Source organism: Ictidomys tridecemlineatus, chromosome 1 (genome assembly GCF_052094955.1).
Source record: "Ictidomys tridecemlineatus isolate mIctTri1 chromosome 1, mIctTri1.hap1, whole genome shotgun sequence".
NCBI lineage: Eukaryota > Metazoa > Chordata > Mammalia > Rodentia > Sciuridae > Ictidomys > Ictidomys tridecemlineatus.
In genome coordinates, this window is record NC_135477.1 from 246,264,770 (window position 1) to 246,290,636 (window position 25,867).

The window sequence follows — 25,867 nt, forward strand, 5'->3', positions numbered from 1 at the left end:
TATTCAGAATTTGAAGTTATGAATCAGATTGCTTTATCCTGACACCAAGTTGAGGTCAGTTGACATTGAGAGAGATTGAGTTTTGATTTGTGGGAGAGAGAGAAGAGGGAACAGGCTACCTTTGGGAGCACAATGTATCTTGAGGGAAGGTTTCTTCGATGACAGTATCTAAAGTTAACATTACTTCTTGGGCATCTGGATAACAGAGAGGGAGGCCAGGATAGAAAGGGGACCGGGAAGGGGAGGAGGAAGAGGACAAGGGTAACACTGTCTATTTGGCAGTTCTGCCTGGGTCCCTTGTCCTTCTGCTACACTGAGAATCACTCAGTGCTGAGCTTGCTAGGTTGGTGGGGGCCAGAAAGAGGTCCTCCCTAGCATTTTGAGAAACTTATCCAAAAGCATGATACTGAGCCACATGTTAGCACCAGGTGTTACCACCAGAAGAGAAGTGGGAACACAGATGGGGGGGCATGCAAGAAAATGCCCCCAAATTTCTGCTTAATATAAGAACTATTTCCCTGGCATAAACTCAGAAGCATAAAATGAATATTATGATAGTGAAGTTTTTATTTGAGGCATAGAAGAAATAAGGTAGGGAAATAAGAATCATTTAGAGGTTCTCACAACAGTGAGAGCTCTGAGTTACAAATCAGCATCAGAACAAGGTGACAAATGAGGAGACACCATGTGTAACAGGGTTGAATCTTTCTAGAAGATGGATGGATAATCACAGGGTCATTCCAAACTTGGTTTCCTTCTCTCTCTCTCTCTCTCTCTCTCTCTCTCTCATTCTGGGGATTTGACTCTAGGGATGCTTAACCACTGAGCAACATCCCCAACCCCTTTTTGTATTTATTTAGAGACAGGGTCTTTCTGAGTTGTTAAGTGCCTCACTAATCTGTGAGGCAGGCTGTGAACTTGTGATCCTCCTGCCTCAGCCTCCTGAGTTGCTGGGATTATAGGCATGTGCCAACATGCCTGGCCTTCCGAACTTGGTTTCTTAATGGAGAATTTGATCGTTGATCTGCTTACCAACAAGGAATATGCTGATCTCAGTTAGGTGATACACAAAGGTTCCACAGTGCAACAATGAAAACCAACTGTTAGAGCTGGGCATGGTGGTGAACACCTATCATCCCAGCCACATGGGAGGCCAAGACAGAAGGATGGTGAGTTCAAAGCCAGCCTCAGCAACAGTGAGGTGCTAAGCAACTCAGTGAGACCCTGTCTCTAAATAACATACAAAATAGGGCTGGGGATGTGGCTGAGTGCCCCTGAGTTCAATATCCAGTAACTTCTCCATCCCCCCCCCCCCCCCGGCAAAAAAAAAAAAGAAAAAGAAAAACAACTGTTAGGCCTAGAACTGCTTTAATTAGACCATAGTTTTGTTAGGAGAAAAATATGACTAATAGTGGTATGGTCTCTGTAAGCATCCTTTTACCAACCCCCTTACAATAAACAACAGCTGTATATCATTCACCAAAAACATGAATCATCCCAGGCACCAGCTTTCCTCATTATGATGAAGGGTTGCAAATCTTTGCCAAGTCGTTCAGTATCAAATTATACCACATGCCATTATACTGCAGTGTTATCTCTGGAAGAAAACTAAACTAGTCACCCAGAAGGAGAATAATGAAGTATAATTTTCTAGCTTTGTACTACTTTATGAATCAGAAAGTTTCAGAAAGCTTTATATTGAAAAAAAAAACAGCTAAAATAGGAAACACACAGGGCCAGTTCCTAAGAGTCCTATTCCTCTCTTATTTAAACATGAAGAATAGTGTAGATATTTGGAAATGATTTGGATAAGGGTTTCTCAATCTCTGCACTATTCACACTTTGGTCTGGATAATTCTTTGTATCAAGGGCTGTCCTGTGCACAGCAGGATGCTTAGCAACACCCCTGTCCTCTACCATCTAGAAACCAGTAGCACTCTCCAGTTGTTACAGTAAAAATTTGCCATCAGATATTGCCAAATGTCCACTGATTGTCAAAATTGTCCCCTTTGAGAACTTCTGACTCAGAAGTTTGCTCATTTTCTGTCTAGCTCCTTTGCGGTCATAAAGGTAACATACCTCAGTCTCTTTACTGAAATGAAACCCAAATAAGGAAGTAAATGCGATAATTATCATTAAGCAAATTCACTTATCAATCATATGGACCTACTTCCTTCCCCCTCCCCTATTCTCCCCCAAAAACCCAGCCCACCAAGGTATTTTTTTAATAGAATGCTTACATAGAACTCAGACTTCAACTTTCTCAGACCTTTCACAAAACCGAAAAGATAAAATGGAAAAGAAAATTCATCCCATATACACAAGTACCAGTGATGAAATCATTTCTTGTTAGAAATGTTTCCCTGGGAACTGAAAAATACCCTTTGCTGTGAACAAACCATACTGATTAGCAAACGAGAAAATAACTCACTGTTTGCCGAAGCAGTTTTCTGGAATCTTGTCAGGTCCACATTTGGTGGTCTGCTGGGTTTCTGTGGAGGTGGGCCCAAAACTGACAGGGGGGGCAATGGCTTCTGCTTTGGAGTTGTTGAGTTCTTCTCCTCCTTTTCCTTCTCTTGACTCTGGCCCCATGGCCCCCCCACTGTCACCTTGGAAGGTGCCTTAGGGAACTTGGCGGGAGATGCCCCTGACTCCTCCTGGTTCGCTTTGCTCAGGAAGATGTTCTTCGTAGCATCTATCTTCCTGTCTTCTTTTTTCTCTTCACCATTTTTGGAGAGCCCTGGGCTGCCTCTGCTGGCCGTGGGTTTCAGGACCACTCCAGGAAACGGTGAACTTGAAGTGTCACCCCCCTGGCCTTTGTTTTCAGGGTCTTCCCTGGGGGGTTTCAGAGGGCCGCTCTTGGACTTGGCTCCTAGGGCCGGCGAGGGTCCTTTCTGGGCAGACAGGTTTCTGGTGGGGCTCTCATCCTCATGGGAGTCCTCCGCACTCAGGGGTGGCTTCGGGCCAAAGGCAGGCTTGGGGAACAGGGCCTTGGGGTCATGATCTTGTGATACTGACGTGAACTTGCCTTTCGTCCCTGCCAGCTTTGGGAACACTTGCCTCTGTTCATTGTCCTGAGCTGGAGGAGCGGGTCCCGGCTTTGGGCCTGGTGTCTTCAAGTCTAGGTCTTGGTTCCCACCATGAAGGGAAGGCTTGTTTCCAGGAGACCGGGGAAACACAGGTTTAGAATCTTCTTTGGGCACATTGATGGGCTTGGGGCCTACAGGCTTCAGAAATCCCACTTTGGCTTCAAGGTCTCTGGGGGCTGAGTTGGCCGGTGTTCCGAATCTTTGGCCCACCCCAGTAGGCTTTAAAAATGGGGGTTTGGGTTCCTTGTCAGGCTTTTCCTCAAAAGTGGGTTTCACTGCCAGTGGTGGCTTGGGAGTCCCAAACTTAGGCACGGTGCCGGGTCCTGTGAGAGGGCTGGCATTTTCTTGGTTGCTGAACAAGTTCTTTCTCGCTTGTATTCCTGAAGGGGAGTTTTGCCCTGTGACTTTGAAGGGCCTGCTGTTGGCGGAGACCTCCTCTGTCGGGTTGCTCCCTGTGTTAAACTTCGCCATGAGGGACTTCACATCTGCTTTTCCATCCTACAAGCATAGGGAACAAAAACTAGCTGATAGCCAGAAGTCTCACTTGCACAGTTTAAAATACTATACATTAAAGGGCTTCCTGCTTTGAGGCCAGCAGCATTGCTGATTGGTTAGCAAGATATTGTAACATTTAAGTTCCTCTATGGCAAAATAAGTTGTGAGAGTTTCTTGAAAGGGGAGGACTATTGTTGTGCATAGACTTTTTTTTGGTCGTCTCAGAGTGACTCGCTCACGTTTACTTAAGTAACAACTTATCTTTTTTCTCTCACCATTTTTCTAACCATTTTGTTTGATTCACGCTGACTTGATACTTATCTACTGTTTTTTTTCTTTAAATTTCAAATACATACTGACAAATTCTTCCATATTTTATAATTGAGACTCTTAGGTGGAAACTACTTTTAAAAAATGAAAGTAAGCTTTTAAGTTTCTACCAAAGACTCTGAGTTGTAAATTCAGGCTACACGCTCTAAACAGTATGGCCAGGTTTAGCATCGCTGTGGTTTACAACAGTTTTCTTGTTCCTATCCACATTTAAGATCTTTTGCTGTTAGGGAGATGTGGCAGAACACTCCTTGTAGAGTAATAGAACAGGATTTGCTAAGTATTAATAAATCTTAAGTGCTGATATTTCAGCTGTATCCAGACTAGCAGCAGAATATGCTTACTTTTAGAACTAGCTCTGTCTAGGGGACTTGGTCTGGAGGCACACAGGTAAAGGAACGAGGACACAATTTGCACTGACTCAGAAGCCTCATTTCCAGATCTTTTTTTCTCCCTTTGTATCTCTTCTACACTGACATTTATCACTCCTTCTCTGAAGTCCTGCTACATAATCTCTGCCCTTCTGGTCTAGGTATTACTTAGCAAAGAGAGAAAATACCCACCTTGCTCTGTGAATATAATCCCATGTAATCTGGGAGAGTCAATGGTATGATTTTTCATTCTTAACAGGTAACAGTTCAAATTTTCTAGCTACTTTAGAAATGTCTGAAAATTTGAAGCTTCTAAAAAAAAAATCACAAAGATCCACTTTGGCCATGACAATCTCTTTTTTTATGCTTTAAATTTCACCCAGAAAATATTTTTCTACTTCTCACCCCACCCCCTTCACCACCTGTTGCCACACACCAAATACGTTTCATCTTTCAAGGCTCCATGCAAATACCACAAAATCAGACTCTGTTCAGGTGAGAAGGTTTGCTCCGTCCTTGTAATTCATAATGCACTTCAGATTCTGTACACAACTCTGTTTCCTCTAATAGTAAGAATCACCATGTAGCATGTAAGGGCTTAAACCTGATTCTATATTCTCTCTTATTCTTACAGCAGGTTTAGCAGGATGGCATCATTCAACTCCATTTCACAGGAAAGAAAATTGAGACTGAAACTGCAGGAAGATGCCATCGAAAGAGAATGGGAACTTCATTTGATCTTAGTTTATTAGTGGGATCTCAGTTGCATCATATATAAAATGGGGATAATATTGCATAGCTGCCAGAATTGTCATGTACTTTAGAGATGGAATTTATGAACTGCTTCTCTGATCCCCAATATGGGCTCAAAAATGGAACTGTCATTATTAGAACTGCAAAGTAACACATTTAAGGAATTATAGGCAGGCAAACTCAGGTCTGTCTAGGGCTCCTAAGCCCAGAAATTATCTCATTCATTTCTTTTCCCCACAATACCTAGGGCTTGACACACTCAGGATTCTAATTGATGTTTGGGGAATGGAGATTGGCATCAGATGAATACTTGTGATTTGGCAAGAAATCACTGCAGCAGTTTGTTTCCTTACCAGATTGCAGTGCATGTACGTTTGAGGGGTGGAAGTGAAGGACTTAGGCAGCTGGAGAAGACTTATAAGAGTAGCAACTTCCAGTTTGAAGTTTGTACCTTCAATTTATTACCCCGTATCTGAGTTGCTAAGATCTTCTTGTCTTCTAACTTACCTCCCTTTACAACTTTTCTAGACCCATGCTTTCCTTAGCTCCTCAAGCAATCCCCAAAGCTCAATGAAAGGAAGATAGCACAACTAGGGAGGATTTGGGTGTTGAGGAAAAATTGGGTGTTGGGTGTTTCCTTGAACTTCCAGAGATGTCACAACTGCAGAGGACTTTGAACCTTAGCACAAGAAGCATAAAGAAATATCAAATATAGGGGCTGGGGTGCTACTTAGTGGTAGAGTGTGTGTTTTGCATTCAGAAGGTCCTAGATTCAATCCTTTGCATACACACACACACACACCCACACACACACACACACAGAGTACCAGATTAAAAAATTAAAAAATTTATATTCTAAACCTGTCATTTATACCAGATTCATTCTACATTTGTAACAAGTGGCTGCAGCAGGCTCCTTAAGAGCATCAACTCAGGAACCACTGGCCTGAGTTGGCATCTCACTGGCTGCTTAACCTTGAACAAGGAACATAAATTAGTTTGCTTACCACCATAATGAGAATGATAATGCTATTCATAGGACTTATAAAAATTACAGTTTCATATGTGTAAAGTACTTTGAACAGCATTGGCACATAGGAGGGTTTTCTACTTTTATAAAACAAATGAAGCCTTAATTATCCCTCTCTTGCTTCATTGGTGAAGAAGTAGGATCCTCCTTTCTTGTGGCAACTTCACATCTTGGATTTCATGGGGAAAACCCAAGAAATACCCTAACCCATTGCCAATTTCCATGTCCTATTTTTACTTTAGAAAATATGGAAGTCACAGATTTGGAACTGGAACTTAAGTCTGTTGGCTGCCAACCCCGAGCCAGGACACAGTGCAGTGTCCCTTCTGCAATTATCAGCTTGGGTTCAAACCTTGACCTTGCCATTGAGAAGCCATGTGATCTAGCAAGTTACTCCCCCTCTCTGAGGCTGCTTCCTTCCTCTCTTAAATGAGGATGATTACCCTGTTTCTCACAGGATTTTATTTTGATCATTTTCTTAAGGATTAAATGAGCTAATGCCTATAAATTTCTTAGGTCAAGAATTACATGCAACATATGTCAAATGATTCAACAGCAGGAAGATAGCACAACTAGGGAGGATTTGGGTGTTGGGGACTTAACTATGCTCTTAAAGTAGACTGCTGCATCCTCTTGTTACAAATGTAGAATGAATCTAGTATAAGTGATAGATTTAGAATATAAATTTTAAAATAGAGAATAAAGCTATGTAATCAAGGAAAATTTCCTTAGAGACAGACTTCTTTCCAGGTGGGAAGCACATTTTTTTTTAACTTGGTACTTTGTGTGTGTGTGTGTGTGTGTGTGTGTGTGTGTGTGTGTGCGCAGAGGATTGAACCTAGGACCTTCTGAATGCAAAACACTCTACCACTGAATTGCACCTCAGCCCCTATATTTGATATTTCTTTATGCTTCTTGTGCTAAGGTCCGAAGTCCTCTGCAGCTGTTTCTAATTCACTAGTTACATGACATAATTTTTCCCCAATTGATCAGATTCTGAATTTACTAACATTAATGTTATGCACTACTTTTAAACCTATGTAACTAGAAAAAATATACTCCTGAATAATATATTAAGAGTAATGATATTGGAGTTTAGTTTACCCATACTCTAGAACTGGACTTTGAAAGATGAAGAAACAATGAGCAACAAGTTCCTACATGGGACCCCTTGAAGCAACAGTAAAGACCACCCAAGCTTACTAAGATGTCTATCAAATCAACAGCTCGAACTCTATTTAATTACAAATAGTGACTTCTTAGTTTCAGAGGTTGCTTGATCATTATCTCTGTTAATAAGTTTATTAGACAAGATTTTCAATAACCAGATTTACCCTTAACAAGAATAACAAGAATAGCCAAATTTATTTTTTTTACCTTAGATAATGATGGAAAGGCAAAAATGACAAAAAAGTGACATTCTCCCATTCCAATTTTATTGCAGATTGAATATTCATTCATTCCCTAGGAGTCTTTTTATTTAAAGAAAAAGAAAAAAAAAAGGTACATCATCTCCAACTCCCAAAGCTGGCTATCAGTAATGGGGTGATTTATGCCCAGACTTACTCACAACTGTACAAGTTTACGCCTATTGTTCTGGAGTGATAGTAATGGTCTCCTTTTCTCTCAAAATTGACCAGCTTTAAACAGTAAACTATATGGTGACCTTCCTCAGTTCTCCTCTCTAAAGACAACCACTGTCAAAATTTCTTATACATGTTGATAAATGATGTTGATGCAGATATGTTTATACATTTAAATATGTACTTCCTTACACACATACACCTTTCCTGCTCCTGCTTTGTACACAGATGGCAACCCCTGCTCTGCATTTTCCTTTCTTCCAGGGTTAGTATTCAGTTGACATACACTAGTATAGCTAGATGTAGGATCAGCAACCCATTCCGATTGTTTGGTATCTGTGAAATTCAAGCTGTTAAATATTTTCGATATTAACTCCACTTTTCCCCTTGCCAACTTGCCCATACTGGTGTATATTATTTGCAGGACCTTTTAAATTCTTAATGATTTAAATTTTTGGCTTCTACTTATTCATAGGAAGAGATAGTTTGTAATTCAGAGGACTCAGTATTGACAATATTTTAGGTTAAAAAAAAAACATTTCATCTCAAAACCTTGTAATTTTTCCAAAGTCACTTGAAACGATTCATCATTGCTTCCTCTTGTTGAATCTCTCTATGATGCTTAGCCCAAACTACTCACATATATTTCTCTATATTTATATAAAATTAATAAAACTAATTATAAGACATAATTGCAGAAAATTTGTTCAGAAAATCAATTTTCTTTGGCTCACATGAATTTTCCTTTTTAACAGAATTATGTATTCTCACTGGTATAAACTTATACATTTGCTACAGCCCCAGGAAGAAAGCTATTAGAAAAACAATGTTTTCCTTGTATCTTTTGCATTTCCAGTTCACAGTCCATAATTCCAGAAAAATCTCGTTGCCTTTAGCACTCTGCATGGAGGCAGTCAACCAAGTTAAACAAAGGTTGAGACTGCATGGAAGACAGACTCCAAGAAATGGAATACATCCCCAAAACATTTACTTTTTTGCCAGTTCATAGGTATAGTTTCACATAGAAAATCAAAAACATGTCATCACTCTTATTAGGAATGGGTTTCTTAATTTTTTTTAATGTATTCGGCTTTTAAAGGACTTGTATATTAAGCTAATAAAATGTTTCTCAAGTTGGGGACAATTTTTTCCCCAGGATATGCTTGCCAATGTCTGGAGGCATTTTTGATTGAAATGCCTGAGTGTGGGGGGAGGGGATTGCCATTGGCATCTCACCAGTAGAGGCCAGGATGCTGCTTGGTCTTCCCTTTCACAGGAAAGGGGCACAGGACTGTCCGCCACAAGATGTCACCGTCCAAAATGTTGACAGTGCCAAGGTTGAGAAATCCTGAGAGAGTTCTGATGCTTTTGAATTCTTGAAAATACCTTACCAGAAAGTCTGTTTTTAATTTTTTTATGATATACTACCTCTAACTTCTACAGATACTTGTATAGAAACTAAATAGTATCAAAAAGTTGCAACTAGAGATGGTTTTAAGGTTACATGACTTTCCAAGTCTCATCTTTACCAGGTGTTTTAGAGCACAAGAGAAGTGAAAGACTCACAAACTGTGGGTAATTAATGAATCTGAAATAATTTGGAAGCCAGATTTTCACCTCCTTAGATGGGTTTGTGCCACTTTTGCAATCAAAGCAAGAAGAAAATGAATGGCTCCTATGGATGTGGTTACTCTTCCTAGGTTAGAGCCCATAGAAGAAGATAATAAAGTGCCTTCACTTGATTGCACATAATGATTTTGTCATGAGAGAGGCTATACATGAATAATAACAGTTAACCCAAATTAGTTCTTCAGAAAAATCACTGATAAATTTTTACCATGTGTGGGTTTTCTTTGTTATTATCATGTTGAAATAATGTTTTTACCCAGGACTTATTTGGTCTGAGTTGGTGGTTATTCTCATTGAACACAATTCACTCCTGACACTGTCACTGTTACCCACATCAGGGTCCTAGGCACGCGGGCATCACAGGGCAATATGAGGTTGTGAGGGGGCTCATGAATTAAAAAAAAAAAAGTTCTAGGAAGCCAGTCCTAGTCCTATCCAAGCCTTCAGGGACTATAGCCAGAGTGGAGGGAAGAGAGGAGGAAGCAGGTAAAGGTGGCATTGCTCCAGTTTCCATGGGGGTGATGATTATGTTGCTCAGTCCTAGAATGCATTTGCCAAGGCCTAGCCAGTAGGCATAAAAAAAGACTGAGAAGATACAACATTTTTCGTTAAGCTGGAGAAACTTCTGTCTTTGAGGCAGGAAGCAAGCTGGTGAAAATATATAATAGACCCAAGAAGCTCAAACTTTCATACAACAATCGTATTCAGCCTTACTCTTTCATAAGCCTAGATGAAAGAAAATAATAGTTTTGATCCCTATCAGTACGTCCTACACCTCTTCTCAACACACACTCATGGGTGCATGTGCAAAAACACACACAGTGAGAATTTGTCTCTTCTCCTTAAAGGGACTTGATGTATTATATCTGGCAAATTTGAAAAAGGGAATTTTTAAAATCTTAAGATAAATGTTAAAATTTATTATTGTCAGAAATTATACAACGAAACGATTCTCATTGCTTCCACGTGTAAAGTTAGGGTTAATGGAAGCTAACTGAAAATGTAGTACCAGAGACAAAACCCTTCACAAATATGATAATGGACAAGCTCTAATTACAGATAGTAAAAAAAAAAAAAAAGTGCACTTTTTCATTCCTATGAACACTATCTAAATATTTATGTTACTAAATTATATTTGACATACTTCAAGTGGACAGTTTCCCTAGGGAGATGTACAATCAGGAATCTGTTTTTATTTTCCCCTCTTCAACAACCACACTGTCCCGCAACCACTCCCTTAAGGCCTGGCACATTGCACCCCGTCAAAAGCATTAAACCTACTGGCTGATGGACTACGGTGGATCACATAGCTTGTAGTTGAGAAGGATTCCTCAGCTTCTGTGTTGACTCCTTACTCATGACACACTCTTACCGATCTCTGATAGGACCTCCGTTTACTTGTGAATGGGCTGTGATGGGGTCCAGTAGGCTGAGCCTCTGAAACTGGAGGCAGCACCAGGCCTCTTTCAACAGGATGTGGGAACTTGTCTCTCACCACAAATTGAGTTCTTGGGGCAGGAGCAGGCTGCTGCAGATGCCGGGCATGGGTAGGAGGAGCTGGTGGCGGAAGCAGCAGTGACAGCCCTGATTGTGACAGCTCTCTGAGACTTTTGAAGGTCAAGATGCAACTCAGCAACGGCAATAGCCAGCCATGTTCTGTCCCAATGGCTTGCAATGCGAGGTGTAATATGGTCAGAAGAACATACCCGGCGTGTATGGGGTCTCTGGGTGCTGTGTGTGCTTGGCCCTCTCTCATTAGGCCAACAACCTAGGTGCCTTCACAAAAACCCTGTGACTTATAGCAATGATGGATGCTATCCCAGGCACCTGCTGTGCTGGCCAATTTCCTTGTTCAGTTGAGTTCTCTCTTCTGGAGTGAATTGAAGTAGAGGAAACAAGAAAATGGAGCAAGTTGTAAAGCTTTGATGGCTATGGGCCACCTCTCAAATAGTGTTGCCTTTTATTCTCAAAGTATATGGATTTTTGGGTATACTCTGTCTTTAGAGAGCAGGAGTTTGACAATCCTTCTACAAATTAAAAACTTCAGACCTTCTCTTCCTTGCTATCCTACTAAATAGTTCCTGTGCAAATACAATTTTGGCATGACTTTGGCTTGACCTTCAATGGCTTCAACATAAACAGATGAGGAAATTAAATGATTTTTTTTGTATTTTTCTAAAGTCGGTTATCCTATTAGTTTTTAATTTATTTTTTGATGTAAATTGAATGGTGTTAAGATGTGGAAAATATAGTGTAGGATATAACTAGTTTGGGGTGACAGAAAGTTCTAAAAATATTTGTTACTTATTCCATCTTAAGTGTTTTTTTTTTTTTTTAACAGCAAATTTAGCTTATATTTGCTTAGGATTACTTAAGTTCCTTTAGCTTGCATTAACTGAATATACCAAATTAGAAGATGGTCTCTGAAGAATAACATTTGAATAATGAATTTGTGGATGATGAAAAAGTATTTTCACAGATATCTTGTTAGTGGCTAATTTGGTTCTTACTTTAATGTTTAATGTACACTCTATAAAACAGTATAAATTCTTAATTTTTCCTGAATTTCTATCTTAATTCAGAGGTCTTAATTTTAGCTACCATTTCTTGTAGTTGTTCTATTTTCATATAAAAATAGCATAAACCAGCAAAAGAAACTTTATTTTTCCAAAAATATGTAGTATGATCTGGGTAGGATGGGGGACACCTATAATCTCAGGTACACAGGAGGCTGAGGCAGGAGAATAGTGAATTTGAGGCCAGACTGGGCAACTTAGCTAGACCCTGTTTAAATAAATAATTTCAAAATAAAAATTTTTGATGACTGAGAAAGATACTTTCTGATATGGAAAATAAAATAGAAATATTATACTCCTTTTCTCTCATCAGCATCCATATCTAACTCTCTCTCTCTCTCTCTCTCTCTCTCTCTCTCTCTCTCACACACACACACACACACACACACACACACACACACGTTCCTGGGCCCTGGATGCTTTTCTTCACCGACAAAGGTCAGAAACTGAAAGTTCATGGTTTACATGGAGTGGGTGGGGTGGAGGGATGAGGCCATCTGTGGGGTTTTCTAGAGACTTCCTTCTCAGCGTGTGAAAAGATCTTTATGAAGAGAACTGCTTAGAAGAGGAAGGCTTCCACAAGAAAACCAAGACAGGTGGCAGCTGGTCGTCAGTGAAGGATCCAGAGTTTGATCTGAGAAAAGCAGCCTTGCAAAATCATCAAGCCTTTCTTTCATTCCTTCTCTGAAAAGTATTCCAATGTGTTGTTCCTCGAAATAGATAGGGACGACTGTCAGAGTGTTGCTAAGGAGCGTGAAGTCAAATGCATGCCCACCTTCCAGTTTTTAAAAAAGGGTCAAAAATGTAGGTGAGTTTTCTGGAGCTAATAAGGAAAAGCTTGAAGATGCCATTAATGAATTTGTCTAATTGTGTTTTCTGAAAAACTTAACCAGCCGTTAACCTGTTTAAAACTTGTAATTTTTCTTAATTTATGAAAAGTAGAAAGTTTAAATTATACTATGTAAGTATAAAAGTAGGAAGTATAAAGAGTAGGTATACATCCTACTCTTAGTACCGAGCCACCCACTGTTGCAAGTATGGGAGGTATATACCCAATTGCCATCTGATTAGAAATGACAACAAAATATTAATCATAGCCTTTTTTTTTAACAAACAAAATGAAAACTAGGCACGAAATGGAGAATATGGAAGATCTCACAAACAGAAATGGATGCAATTTTGAATCTCAGTCTTTAGAAGATATCAGTGCAGGCTTCCTCCCTCTTCTCTCTGACCACACCCCACCCCACCCTGCCCCACCAACTCATTCCCTTCTTGAACTCTGAAGAAAACGCATGCAGGATTTAGAATTCATGATTAAGAGATGCAAACACTCCACACCTCTTGCACAGTAGCAAGACTCTGAACAACTTTCCTCACCTCTGAGGGCTCTTCACTTTGCACCTTTTCTCATTATAATTGGGATGTTCTTCATTGCAAGCTTTTCATGGCGTGAATCCTACTCTTAGCATCAAGCCACCTTCTGTTGCAAGGATCCCTCATCTTTACAGGGTGCTTCATGATTTCAGTAGTTCTGGGCTCTCACTTATCCACCCATTCATCTTCTGAGTGATCTGGACACTCCGTGCTTATATGCTATAATACGTATTACTTTGCCACTATCTAGTCTACACTCTGTGCTTTAATAAAATCACTTATTCTGGGGATACAGATCATCTTAATATTTTTTCTTCCCAAATTCTACATATACTCCTTATTTACACTCATTACACAGTCAGCAAAAAGATTCTAGATTTTGGTATTTTACACGTATTACTAATTCCATCATTAGAACTAATCATCACATTTTATAGTACAAACACCATATTCGTCTGGTTCTCTCAATGCCTGGTTAATTCTTATTATTACGGAATGGCATAATGAGACATGTAAGTGCTAGCAAGTGGCAAGATGAGAACCAGCTCTGGGTTCTGGTTCTAAATTTTTGTGCCTACTTTAATGTGACATAGATATGAATTTCATTACTCTTTTGTGTAGTTATTATTTGAGTTTAAACTCTCACCTGATATGCAAAATATTTTAGTTTCTTATTCTGGTTCAAAAAGTTTTCCACTTAGCCCTAGTTATGAACCTGTCCAAAAAGCCTTAACCATTGCAAAGGAAATGATAACTTTTGTTCTACTTATGGCTGTGATCATGGCAAATCTGAGATGAGCAACGAGACATAGAAGATATAAGACTCAAGACTAAAACATCCTGACTGACTTGCAATTTCATGGGCAAAGTAGAAGGAGAAAACAACTGAGACAAACTATCCTGCTTGCTTTTTTAAGTGATGGGTCTCTGTGTGCATTCCACATAAGGATGGGATGTTCAGGCAGATGACTACAATTAGGTCTCTTTTGGCACAAATTGGCTCCAAATAGCTGCCCACTAGAGTCAGTAAAATGAGTTATCCCACTGTGGGTTCAGGGGTCTGGGGTATATCTTGCTTTATCCATTGTCTGCATGGGATGGTGTTTATTGTCCATTTGACGTCAGCTTCAAACTTATTACTTAAGGATGTTGAAGAAGGGTGCAAAACAGATACGACAGGAGAGAGAGATTTAAGATTTTCCATAGCAAAAAACCAAATTGATGGCAATACATTTCTACATAACTCCTGTCAGGAGAATGTGAAAAAATGTTAAAACATGGTTAATTCAAAGAATAGAAATAAAAAGCAAAACACAACAAACTTCTTCCTGTTTTTTGATATTTAATGACTAAATGATTTTTGAAGGGATGAAACTATTGCAATAAGTCATATTAATTTTAAATAGATTTTCTTTCAATTAAAAACTTAAACTGCATCCATTAAGATGACAATTATCAAAAAAAATAGAAAATAACAGATGTTGGTGAGAAATCGGAGAAATTGAATCGTTGTGCACTGCTGACAAGAATATACAATGGTGCAGTTGCTGTGGAAAACAGTATGGAGATTTCTCAAAAAATTAAACAGAATTAACATGTATTCCATAAATTCCACTTAAGGCTGTATATCCAAAAGAAATGAAAACAGGGACTCAAGAAGTATTTGAGCAGAATTTTTCATAATAGCCAAAAGGTAGAAACAACTCAAGCCGTTGTTGGTGGATGAATGGATTAACAAAGTGTGGATATTCAAACTTTATAATTGGAATATTATAGAGGATTAAAAAGGAAGGTCTTTTTGGCATATACTATAACATGAACTTTGAGCACATTATACTAAGTAAAATAAGCCAGTTTAAAAGGACATATATTGTGTGAATTCCACTTATATGTTACCTCCAGTGGCCAAATTCCTAAAGACAGGAAGTATCATGGTAGCTGCTAGGGGAAGGAGGGAACAGGGAGTTAGTGTTTAAAGGGTACAGAGTTTCATTTCAGGGAAGATGAATAAGTTCCCAAGATGGATAATGTGATGGTTTCTCAATAATGTGAATGCCCTTAACATCACAGAATTGTACACTTAAAAATGGCTAAAATGGCAAATCTTATTTAAGTATATTCATCACGATACAGAAATTTAGTAAAGATATTAAAAACCAGTGTTTGGAGGAGTATTAAAAAGACCACTTCATTAATTTAGCAATGGATCAGTGTCGGATACCTAACTTGAATAAAATTAATTTTTTAAAAAATTTGAGATGCCTAAGTACAACTGTAAAGTATGTTTGTATGTGCATGTTCACGTGCGCGTGCATGAGAATGAACCGGGAATTAAACCCAGGGCCTTACTCAGGCGAGATATGTGCTCTACCTCTGAGCTACATCTTCAGTCCTAAAGCTATATTTTTGATTGATAAGGTAAATAAAGAATTTGGGTTTCTTCTTTGAGATGAAGACAGTGAAAGCATTCTGCAAGACAAGAAGCACAGTGTTTAGTAGCATCAACCTGGGAGATCTCTTCTCCAGGCTGGATGCACCATGTGCTCTAATCCATACTCCTCTGCTCCTCTGAGGGTTTCTTTCTGAGGCTTCACCAGCCCAGCCAGGCTGGGGTCCAGAGGGGAGGGCGTGGCATCCTGTGGTATATTCAGATGCAAAAGTGATTAAAAGCCACTGGGATTCTGGATCCCCCCTGCTCTCTTCTGATCACCTTTACTGATGGGCTCCTGCCAAAATTGTGGAAATTCCATGTTAAGAACTGGGGCTCCTCTGGTTGTGCCCTGGGTTCCTATGAGTGGATAGGATTGAGGTACAGCTGCTAGTTGCTTGTCTTTATAAATTTGGCCCGTCTTCCACATCCACTGTGGTAGTTTGCATGAGAGCATTACCCCCGAAAGATATACCATGTCGCAGAAACTGTGAATGTGACCTTATTTAGATAAGGGATCTTTACAGATAAAATTAAGGAACATGCCATGATGTCATCCTCATAGCACTAAATCCAGAAGGCACTACATTCAATGAGAAGTGTCCCTCCAAAGTTCAGAAGAGAGGATATCTGAAGAAAGAAATGAAGACTGGAGTGATAAAGCCAGAAGCCAAGGAACACCTGGGACTGCCGGAAGCTGGATGAAATGAGAAGTGGGTTCTCCTGTGGAGCCTTTAGGGGCCTTCAGACTGAGCCCTACAGACAGCTTAACTTGAGACTCAGAAGAGAATGCACTTCTGTCGTTGGAAGTCACTCAGTTTGTGGTACTTTGTGACAGCAGTCACAGGAAACTAACACCTACCCTTCATGGAATCCTCAAAAGCCTTTGTGCGGGAGTTCTAGGAATGTCCAGATGCCTACACTGATGAAGTTTAGGAAGAAGGGCAGAAGGTCCATTTCATGATTACCTTTGCTGGGCCACCATTTGCTGACCCTCTTCGTGGTGACATCCCCGCTGGGGTTATCAGAAAGATAAAGCAAGGGATTAGTCACAGGCAGCAGGTGAGCTCTAGTGGCTTTTAACCTATCCTTGGAAGGAAGATCAGGTGATGTTCCACCAACACCTGAGACCTAAGCCTCAATGACATGATCAACAAGGCATATCCTGAGTAGACCTAAATGGTTTTCCTACCTGTGAACAGAGGCTAGTTTGCATAGGTGAAAAATGGGACAAGCCCTGAACTCTTCAAATTTATCAGCAAAATTCTAGTCCAGCTTCTGATGGAGGAATATTCTTTGGTTTCCAGGACTTCCCATTGGATTTGCATCCCTGCCCAGCTATGTACTCCATCTGTTCCCAGCAGTCAATGCAGAGGCTATTCCAACCTCCACTTTCCATCAGCTGGTTGTTATATAATAAATGCCTGGGACAGGCTGAGCCCTGGGCTGTGGTAAAAAGAAGGGGGATAAAAATGGGCCACACAGACAGGCCCATTTTAACTGGAAACCTTACATTAGAGTCACAGTGTTGGAGAAAGAAAAAAACCTTCAACATCAGTGAATTTAAGCCCTTCATTTTACAGGAAAGAAACAGGGTAGGTGATCTGTCCAAAGCCACATGCTAGGACAAGGTCAGGGTTTTCCACTTGCTCATCTAGTGGGCTCCCCACTTCCTGTGCTGGCAGACTGGTGACATACCTGAGAGCTACACAAAGACCTGATCTCAAACATAGTCACGTCAAGATCCAAGGACACTGTGGACTGCCTTCCGGGCCAGGTCCTATCACCTGTGCCATCCCCTCCTAACAAATCAGCAAACAAATTACTGTTACCTGTTTGACAGATAAAGAAACCAAGATGTGGAGCAGTGTGTCCATTCACTAAAGCCCCCAGCTGGAGCCTGGTGGAGCCTCAGTTCACTCTACCTTCCCTCAGAGGCAGCCCTGCCACATCTCAGACGCACACCTTCTCACCCCTGCCTCCCTCTGGTTATCAGGTGATTCGAATGGCAGAAAACAGGATGTTCAAATCTGGTAAAAGCTTCTGAGCATCATCTGTGCTTAGTCTTCAGGCCACTAGATGTCAGTGTGACTGCTCTGCAAGCCGGCTGTCAGTTTCAAGACTGGCATTTTCCAGATAGTCCAGGGTCAGGTCAGCATATCGCAGTGGGAGCTGGGGGGAGTTGGAGCCCGGTGGTCATGAAATAAATGGATGGAAATGACAAATAGCCAGCATGGGCTTGAACCTTTGAGATGATTTCCCAAGGGAAGTAGAATCCTTCCCAGCCTTTCCTTCCTGACATAGCAGAACAGCTTCTCCAGGGAGACCTTGGAAAATGCCACAATTCCCATGGCTATAAACGGTGCCCTTTAATGACATATTTTTGAAGATGTGGTTTTATTGATGGGGGGGGAGCGTGGAACATGTCCTGGACTGAGGTTGTGGCTCAGTGGTAGAAAGCTTGGCTAGCATTCATGTGGCACTGGGTTTGATCCCCAGCACCAAATTAAAAAAAAAAAAAAAAAAAAAAGAAAAAAGAAAGAAAGAAAAACGAAATAAACAAAATAAAGCTAATAAAAAAAATCCCACTTCATTTAAAAAGGAAAAAAAAAACCTGTCCTTCTCCTCTATCATATGTCATTAGTTTCTTGGGGTGTCAGACTATTTGGAATTTGTGTCTCACCTTGTTGTATGCACATGTTTTGATATTGATAAAGCCTCCCAGGCAGTCTCTGAGCATAAACACCACCAAGCCTTTGTCTTTAGGGCGATATACTCATCTATTTTTCTACACAAAAATAGTCTGTATCTAATGACAAAAATATTTCAAATAGCAAATATGACTAATCAGTGCTACACAGTAACACATATTAAGTGTCCAAAAGTTTATCCTCACAACAACTATGAGGTCAGTACTATTCTTATACCCATTTTTAGAATGAGTAAACTCAGACACAGAGATGTTATAAACCTCTCTCAGAGTCACACAGCACATAGGAGGCAGAGTCAGAGGCCCGTTCTTTTTTAGATACTTCCCTATTAATCTTGTTTAAAAAAAAAAAAAAGAAAGAGAAGAAAAGACCTCATGAATCAGCAGCAATACATACAAGAGAACTGAAATCTCCAAACAAAATGTGGAGTTATTGGTGGCTCTGAAAGGCTTCTGTGGCTGACTTGTAGTTGTTCATCAGCATTGATCTGGTTTGCCAGGCTCAGCTCTAAGAAGGCAGGGTTCAGGGCAATGAGGCTTCTTTTCCTGGTTTGTATAGAAAACTCACATGAATCTCCACTCCCTGCCAGATCTTAAGGTTTGGGGACAAATGAAAGTAGTTTTTCCTCATCAAAAGGATGAGCACACATTTGTTAGGAGCCAGGGTGAATTAAATCATGTGTGCCCAGCTCTGCAGGAATAGGGCCACATCTCTGGTTTTGTTACAAGACATCATCTAACACCAGCGGCACCGCAGGTTGCAGTGCAAGAGAAGCCCTCTCCAGTTATGAAGGAGCAAGTGACAGGCATGCTCCTGGCCCCGTGGCTATGTGCCTATCACCCTTCTGGCTACAAGGAGGCTGAGTCTTAGTTTCTGGTGACCATATCTTCTGTTTTTTTGCAACAGAATATGCCTTTCTTTTTAGTTACTCAGTCAGAAGAACCTGTGCTGCCAAATTTTGAAGGTGCTCTCTTTTCTTTCTTTATTCTTTTTTTGGTACCAGGGATTGAACTCAGGGGCACTTGAACACTGAGCCACATCCTTAGCCCTATTTTGTATTTTATTTAGATAACAGGGTTTCACCGAGTTGCTTAGCACCTCACTTTTGCTCAGGCTGGCTTTGAACTTGCAATCCTCCTGCCTCAGCCTCCAGAGCCGCTGGGATTACAGGCATGTGCCACCACACCCGGCTGGTGGTATCTTTTCTTGCAGTATAACTTAGCACATTTCTTTGAAAGAAGAAACCTGGGCATAGCTGTTACCTGATTCCTGCAGAAGAAGGTGGTAGGGTGGCCTCACTTAATGGGTCTTCGCGAGGCAAAGGCCTGGGTTCCCCTCACTTTTGCCTGCTCCATTTGCTCTCCATGCAGAATCCAAGAGCATTGGCAATTTTGAAGCCTGGCAGGGGTTTTCCCAGAGGGATGGTTGAGTGAACCACCCCACCCCTCCTTGCCAGGCTGACAGACCAGAGAAATGTTCTTCTAGGGCCTCAGGATATTGAGCAAGGAGGAGAAAGAGGAAACTAAAAAGTGTCTATTCAGCCTGCATGCTCCTGCTGACATTCCCGACAAGCATGTGATATTTAAATGGGCAAAAGTAAGGCTCTCCTGCCTGCCACCGTGGTATTCAAGGGGGAGCAATCTGTAAGTCCTGGGTCCCATAAGTGCCCTGCACACCCAGGGCTGTCATTTGTAATGGCAGTCAAGGAGAGGGGCTCTGCTCTAGACTAGAATGTCTAAGTTACCACGTCACACTGTGATGAGTGAGAAACTCAAAGTATCAATAAAGGGCCAAAAAATATGAGGAAGGAGTTGCTGTAGTGCAGAGGCAGAAGAGGAAGACTTTACCCAACACCGGACACTTGATCTCAGGCCATGAATGAGTCCTTGTTGGAGTCTACAATTGTCTATTTCTTCCCCCCCTCCACCAACCTTCCTCCAAAGCCCAAAACAAAATAAAACAATCTACCAAAACAAAGAACATGGCCTGCCTTCATGGAATTCCCCTTCCTCTCTTCTCTTGCACTGTTTTAACTCCTACTCATGTTTCAAAGCCCTGTGTAGATTTCACCTCCTTCTGAACTCAGTCCCATAAACCTGGGTCAGGCATCCTTCCACCAGCTTTCTGCATTCTTTTAATTACCAGAGTTGTGTCTGTCTTTTCCCACCAGATCTAGAGCTCCTTGGGAGTGAGCACAATAGTATATTTGATTCCTAGTTTCTAGTACATTGCCTGGCCTACAGAAGGCATGTTATATAAGTTGTGAATGAATTAATTTATTACAGGATGACTGCAACTTGCTGGTTTGTGGAGCTGTTGCTTTTTTACACAATTGTCTTTGGAAAGGGAAGATATCGATTTATGTCTCTTATCACCTGCATGTTAAGGTATATACATTTAAAGCTTTTGCTTTCTAAAATGGCAGAAAAAAGTAGATACGTTTAGAAAGTTTCAGTTTAAAATTTTGAATGTTTTGTTTGATACAAATGGTAGCTATGCTTAATGACAGTGCCTGAAAAGTTTTGAAGATTTAATAAAAAGTTTCTTGGTGATAATAAGAAGTCCAAAATTTAATTTAGAGGAATAGGGTTGGAGATTTAATCAACTAAAATGACACGAGATGAGTTTAATAATATGAGGACATATTCCTGAAATATATGGGAGAACAGACATTTACATGTTAATAAGTACTCAATTTTCCCAATTTTCATAAAATATTTACTCATAAAGTAAACAATGTGGCAAATCTATTATTGTTTCACACCAATAATAACATAATATGATGATAACTCATTTGATTCTACCTTGGCACTGTATGTTATGTGGCTTATAATCGATGAGAGAAAAAAAATATTTTCAGTGTAAATTTGTTACTGTATGACAAAATATGTGCAACCTATGTTCTGAGCCAACAAAAACATGTTTTCCAATAGGTATTTTTTATTACATCATTAAAAAATCAGAAAGTTGTCTTACTAGGATCTTGTTGCTGTAGCTGCATAACTCTTAGAGCTTATTCATCAGTTTACTTATCTGTTCTATTTTCAAAGACCAACGTATCTCCCCCCCAAATTTTCTGATGTGCCTTAAAAAAAAAGAGCCTATATGGTTTGATGAATCAGTGCACCAGAATGCAAAGCAAGTTCAGTGTTATTTTCTTCAAGGATTAACTCATCTTTCTGGATTGAGATACTGAACAAGCTACACCTGGCCTCATGTACACCCCATAGGTTTTTTTTTTTTTTTCAATCAAGAAATTTCAGATTCTAACAGGAGACCTGAATGCTGACATAGATGGGGAAATAAGCATACAGGGACCTCCTCTTTGTGTGTGTGTTTGTCATGCTGGGTCTCAAACCAGGGTCTCAGGCAGCATAGGCAAGCATTCTACCACTGAGCTCCGTTCCCCAGCCCACCCAGACCTTGTCTTCTAATGGAAGCCCAGCTAGCACCCTGCTCACCATGGTAGGTGATGATGGATAGTGCTGAGAATGTAGCCAGTTTCTATTTCCCCACCATCTGCCTCTTTTTCTTCCCAAGGAAACTGGGATCTACACTGTTTTGATTAAAGTCCTTTCGCAGGGTTGCTCTGGGACCTTTCACCATAACTGTATGTCCCTTCAGAGTGATATTGACACTTCCCAGGATGTCCACATTCTGAGAATGGTCAGATGCAGCACAGAGAGAATGTCTTCTAACCATGTAGATTTTCAGGACGCCCTGTAGCAGCACTAGTGTTTTCCCTCTTCACTTAGAGGAAAGAATACAAATTGCAAGGGGCATATTTTCCTGTACCTGCCACACTTCTTTAGACGGTGTTAATTGAAGGCAAAGTTGGAAAGAATTGCTTGCATTATGTTTCTAAAGAAGATGATAATGTAAAATTGGGTTACTATTTGAATATGAGGTTTTTATTATTTTTGTGGCTATTCCTCACTAAAGGCTTTTATAAATTACAGGGAGACCTAAGCAATTAAATAAAAGTAAAATCCCTCCAAGTTTTCTTAAATAAAATAACAGGCCCTCCATCTGCTATAGAATTGTAACTAACACCTCAGAGCTGGAGGATGTTTTATTAAATGTTCAGGGCTTCCCCTCCCCCACATAGGAGAAATTCTAAGCAAATGATGGACAATCTAAATGAATAGTTCATTCTTTGTGGCCATGAATACTAGCCTTTTATTCCCCCACCCTGAGCTGCTCTATTGTACAACACAAGGAAATAAAACACTATGTAGGATAATTAGGGAGTGGGTGGGGGTGTAGGGGAGATGGGGGAGCCAATTTACTCTCAGGCATCACCCTAAGCTTGCAACTCCAGGCATCAAGGACCTACTTAGAGTGCCAGGGTTTCTATCTTTATCATATTACTGGGTTCTTCCACATCCCTATCTTATTCCACCCTCATCTCTGCCCTATACCAACTGATCAGCAAAACGTCTACGTTGAGGAGTTGACCTGTTTATCATATTGCCTCTCAATATACTTTCTTCTCTGTTCTCTAAATACTGTACTCATTTCATTGCTAAAAACAGAAAGGAAGTACAATATTTTGTAAGTACAAATTTTTTTAAGTACAACATTTAATTATCACGTTTAAAAGGTTAACGCTATGTTCTCACTTTAGCAATGATAACACTCCCCCATAACTTAAAAAAATGATGAAGTTGATATTCTGTTCTCAAAGGAGTAAGCAACATGAAATTGATGTCTACCCTAGTTGTCTTTCAAGAAGAGGTCATCTGTTTTCAATGGCCATGCCAGCTCTGCTGTGCCATTGAAGACTACAGTAACTTCCTCAGAAAAATAGGAAGTTTATTTATTATAAATAAATATACTTATTTATTATAAGTAAATAACCACGCATGAGTTTGGGAATGAAAATGATCTGGCTTTGGGTCAGGCTTCAACACAGTCCTGAGGGTTTGCTTTACTCCAGGGACCTGAAGACAAATTGGGGAGGGCTCTACCTCTGCTCCTTCAGCAAGGGAGTGGATTTGGCAGTGGAACCAAGCCTTTGCCACTGCCAAGATTAATGAGTAGCAGATGAAGTTCAAATTAATCCATGCCCTTTGGAAAGCTCACGTCGTCGCCCTGATGACATCTGTTTGTTTGTCAAGAGCTTTGTCTTTAAGCCAATTGCATCTTGATCACAGTCCATCAAAGGTGTACATTCCTCAAGTGAGCTCACTGTCCACTGTCAGAAACCACACTGTGCCCAGACACACGGGTAATTAAAATGAGAATGGATTATTTAGAGGAGGATAAAAGAAAGAGCTGTTCTGCTTATTTTTCCTGACTTTAGCAGCTACTTTCTCTTCCTCACCTCAAAACTCATGCACACATAGAGAAACATTTCACCATCATGGTTTGCAGGACTGGCTCCTATTTAATATGTAAAAAAAGAAAAAGAAAAGGTGGCTTTTTTCTATTTTCCTCTGCCCTGCCTCCTTCTGATCTCAATGTCCTTGTTCCTTCCCCAACTTGTTCCTTATTTTGCTATTCAGAAAAACAAGAAGTTATCTGGTCAATGTCAAGGAGTATTTTGCCTCTGAGCATCTAAAATTCTAGAAATACATTCTCATTAGGAAAAGGCATAAGGGATTTGAATAACTTCCAGGAGGTTTTGCCAGATGGGGTTTTATCAGGGGGAAAAAATACTTATGAAAGGAGTCAGCAATTTTGGACATGTAGGGGAAAAAGAATTGTACCTGCTTTCCCCTTCTTTCTTGGTCCTTCTTTTCCTGATCTTTTGTCATTCAGGAAAGTAGCTATTGAAGATTTTAATATATGAGTGTACATCTTAATATGTGAATATTTATATGAACCCCAAGATAAACAAATATAATTGCAAGACCAAATTACCATGAGATGGCTCTGGAGGTGTAATAGGTCCTATGCTGGCAAACCAAAGCTCAATGTAAACAATGAAACAAAACTGGGACTTTGGCACTCAGCAACTGTCAATCAACTTCTCACTAGGGATTTTCCAGTCTAACTGGTCTGACCACTCTGACCTAGTCCAGCAGATTGGGTCCTTCTTCCCAGTGTAGCCTGTGCAGGTTGTCCCACACTGCTCTAGTGAGCTCTCTGAACCTCTTCTGGTTCTGGTTGCTACCTGATTGCTGATTCATTTATTGTTCAAATAATTTATTTTGCCCAAAGTTTTTCTTTTAACAAATACACACATGTATTATCTCAGGATATATACTATAAAATATAAACAAAAATAGAAAATGAAAGATGAATTTCTTAGAGTATAAAGTTTCTAATCATTTCTCCCCAGGCCCGATGAATTCTCTTGAACCCACCAGACCACTGGTGAAAAGAAAAGAAAGAAAAAAATTATGAGACTAGAAATGGGCAAAGGACACAAGGGTGTCTCTGGCCAAAACCACAGTGTTCCCCACAAGTTGGTTCCACCCATTTGATTTTGTTAACAAGTTCCTTTGTTCAGCATGCAATGTGTACTAAGGTCCCTGTCTGAGCCAAAGCCTGTCTCTCCTTGTCCTGTTCTGCCCCAGCTGCATGCCTTTTCATGGGTCTTCAGTGTTCACTTCTGAGATTCTCACTACTGCTCTCCTAATAGGTGATCATATTGGACATTTCCATCTCAATGTTCTGCTTCGAATCTTCCCTTGGCAGGACTGTCATTATGATCTTTCTTTGATCAACTGGATCATGTTTGCTTTAAAGCCATTTGTTAGCTCTTCAGCTCTTCAGAAAAAAAAAATCATAGTCCAACTCCTTAACTTGGCCTGAAGGCTTTCCTTCATAAGCCCTTACCACCTGTCCAGGTGCAGAGGGCATTACTTCTTCTCTCATGTTGGCACATTCTTCCCCTCCTTCTTTACCTGGTGAATCACCTTCCCCACCAAAGTCTCCTCTGATCCTCCCTCTTGCCTCTTAGAATACTAACTGCATCATGTGTTAGGATATTTACATCTTGGTTCCATTAGAAGTTGTCCAGTTAGGGTCCTGTTCTTAGTTTGTCTATAATTCTTTAAAAGAATAGTCCTCAAACTTTAGTGTTCATAAGAATAACAGGAGGTGATTTTTAAAGTGCAAAGTCTGGATTCAGTAGGTTTAGGGTGGAGTCCAGCAAGCTTCATTTATAACTACCTCACTCCCCCAAGTGTTTTTCTCTGTCATCCTTAAAATAGAGTATGAGGTCAGGTGCTCAGGTCTTCATTAAATATCAGTGAAAGAAGGAATTTTCTATCTTTTATCTTTCAATGCCTGATAAGAGAACACACCAATATTGATCAAAATCCACATTAACTTTTGATAGACTACACCTGAATAAAGAAAATACAACCTACTGCATAAGGCTGACCTGTATACCTGCTTTTATTGCTGTGTGTGCGTGTGTGTGTGTGTGTGTGTGTGTGTGTGTGTGTGTGTGTGAGAGAGAGAGAGAGAGAGAGAGAGAGAGAGAGAGAGAGAGGGAGGGAGAAAGAGAGAGTGAGAGAGAACATACATTCATACATAAGAA

General features: G+C 40.3%; 1 protein-coding gene across 3 annotated transcripts in view; it reads right to left on the reverse strand.

The window, feature by feature from the left end:
• The window catches only part of Fyb1 (FYN binding protein 1), a 167,920-nt gene that overhangs the window by 109,851 nt on the left and 32,202 nt on the right, over positions 1 to 25,867 (reverse strand). For 2 of the 3 annotated variants that reach the window (XM_040272626.2, XM_040272624.2), the window contains exon 2: positions 2,432 to 3,587. In XM_040272626.2, the coding sequence (XP_040128560.1) occupies positions 2,432 to 3,587 (1,156 nt within the window). Of the gene's footprint in view, positions 1 to 2,431; positions 3,588 to 19,634; positions 19,837 to 25,867 lie in introns of those variants that run through there. The other variant, XM_005325673.5, reaches the window with a different exon arrangement.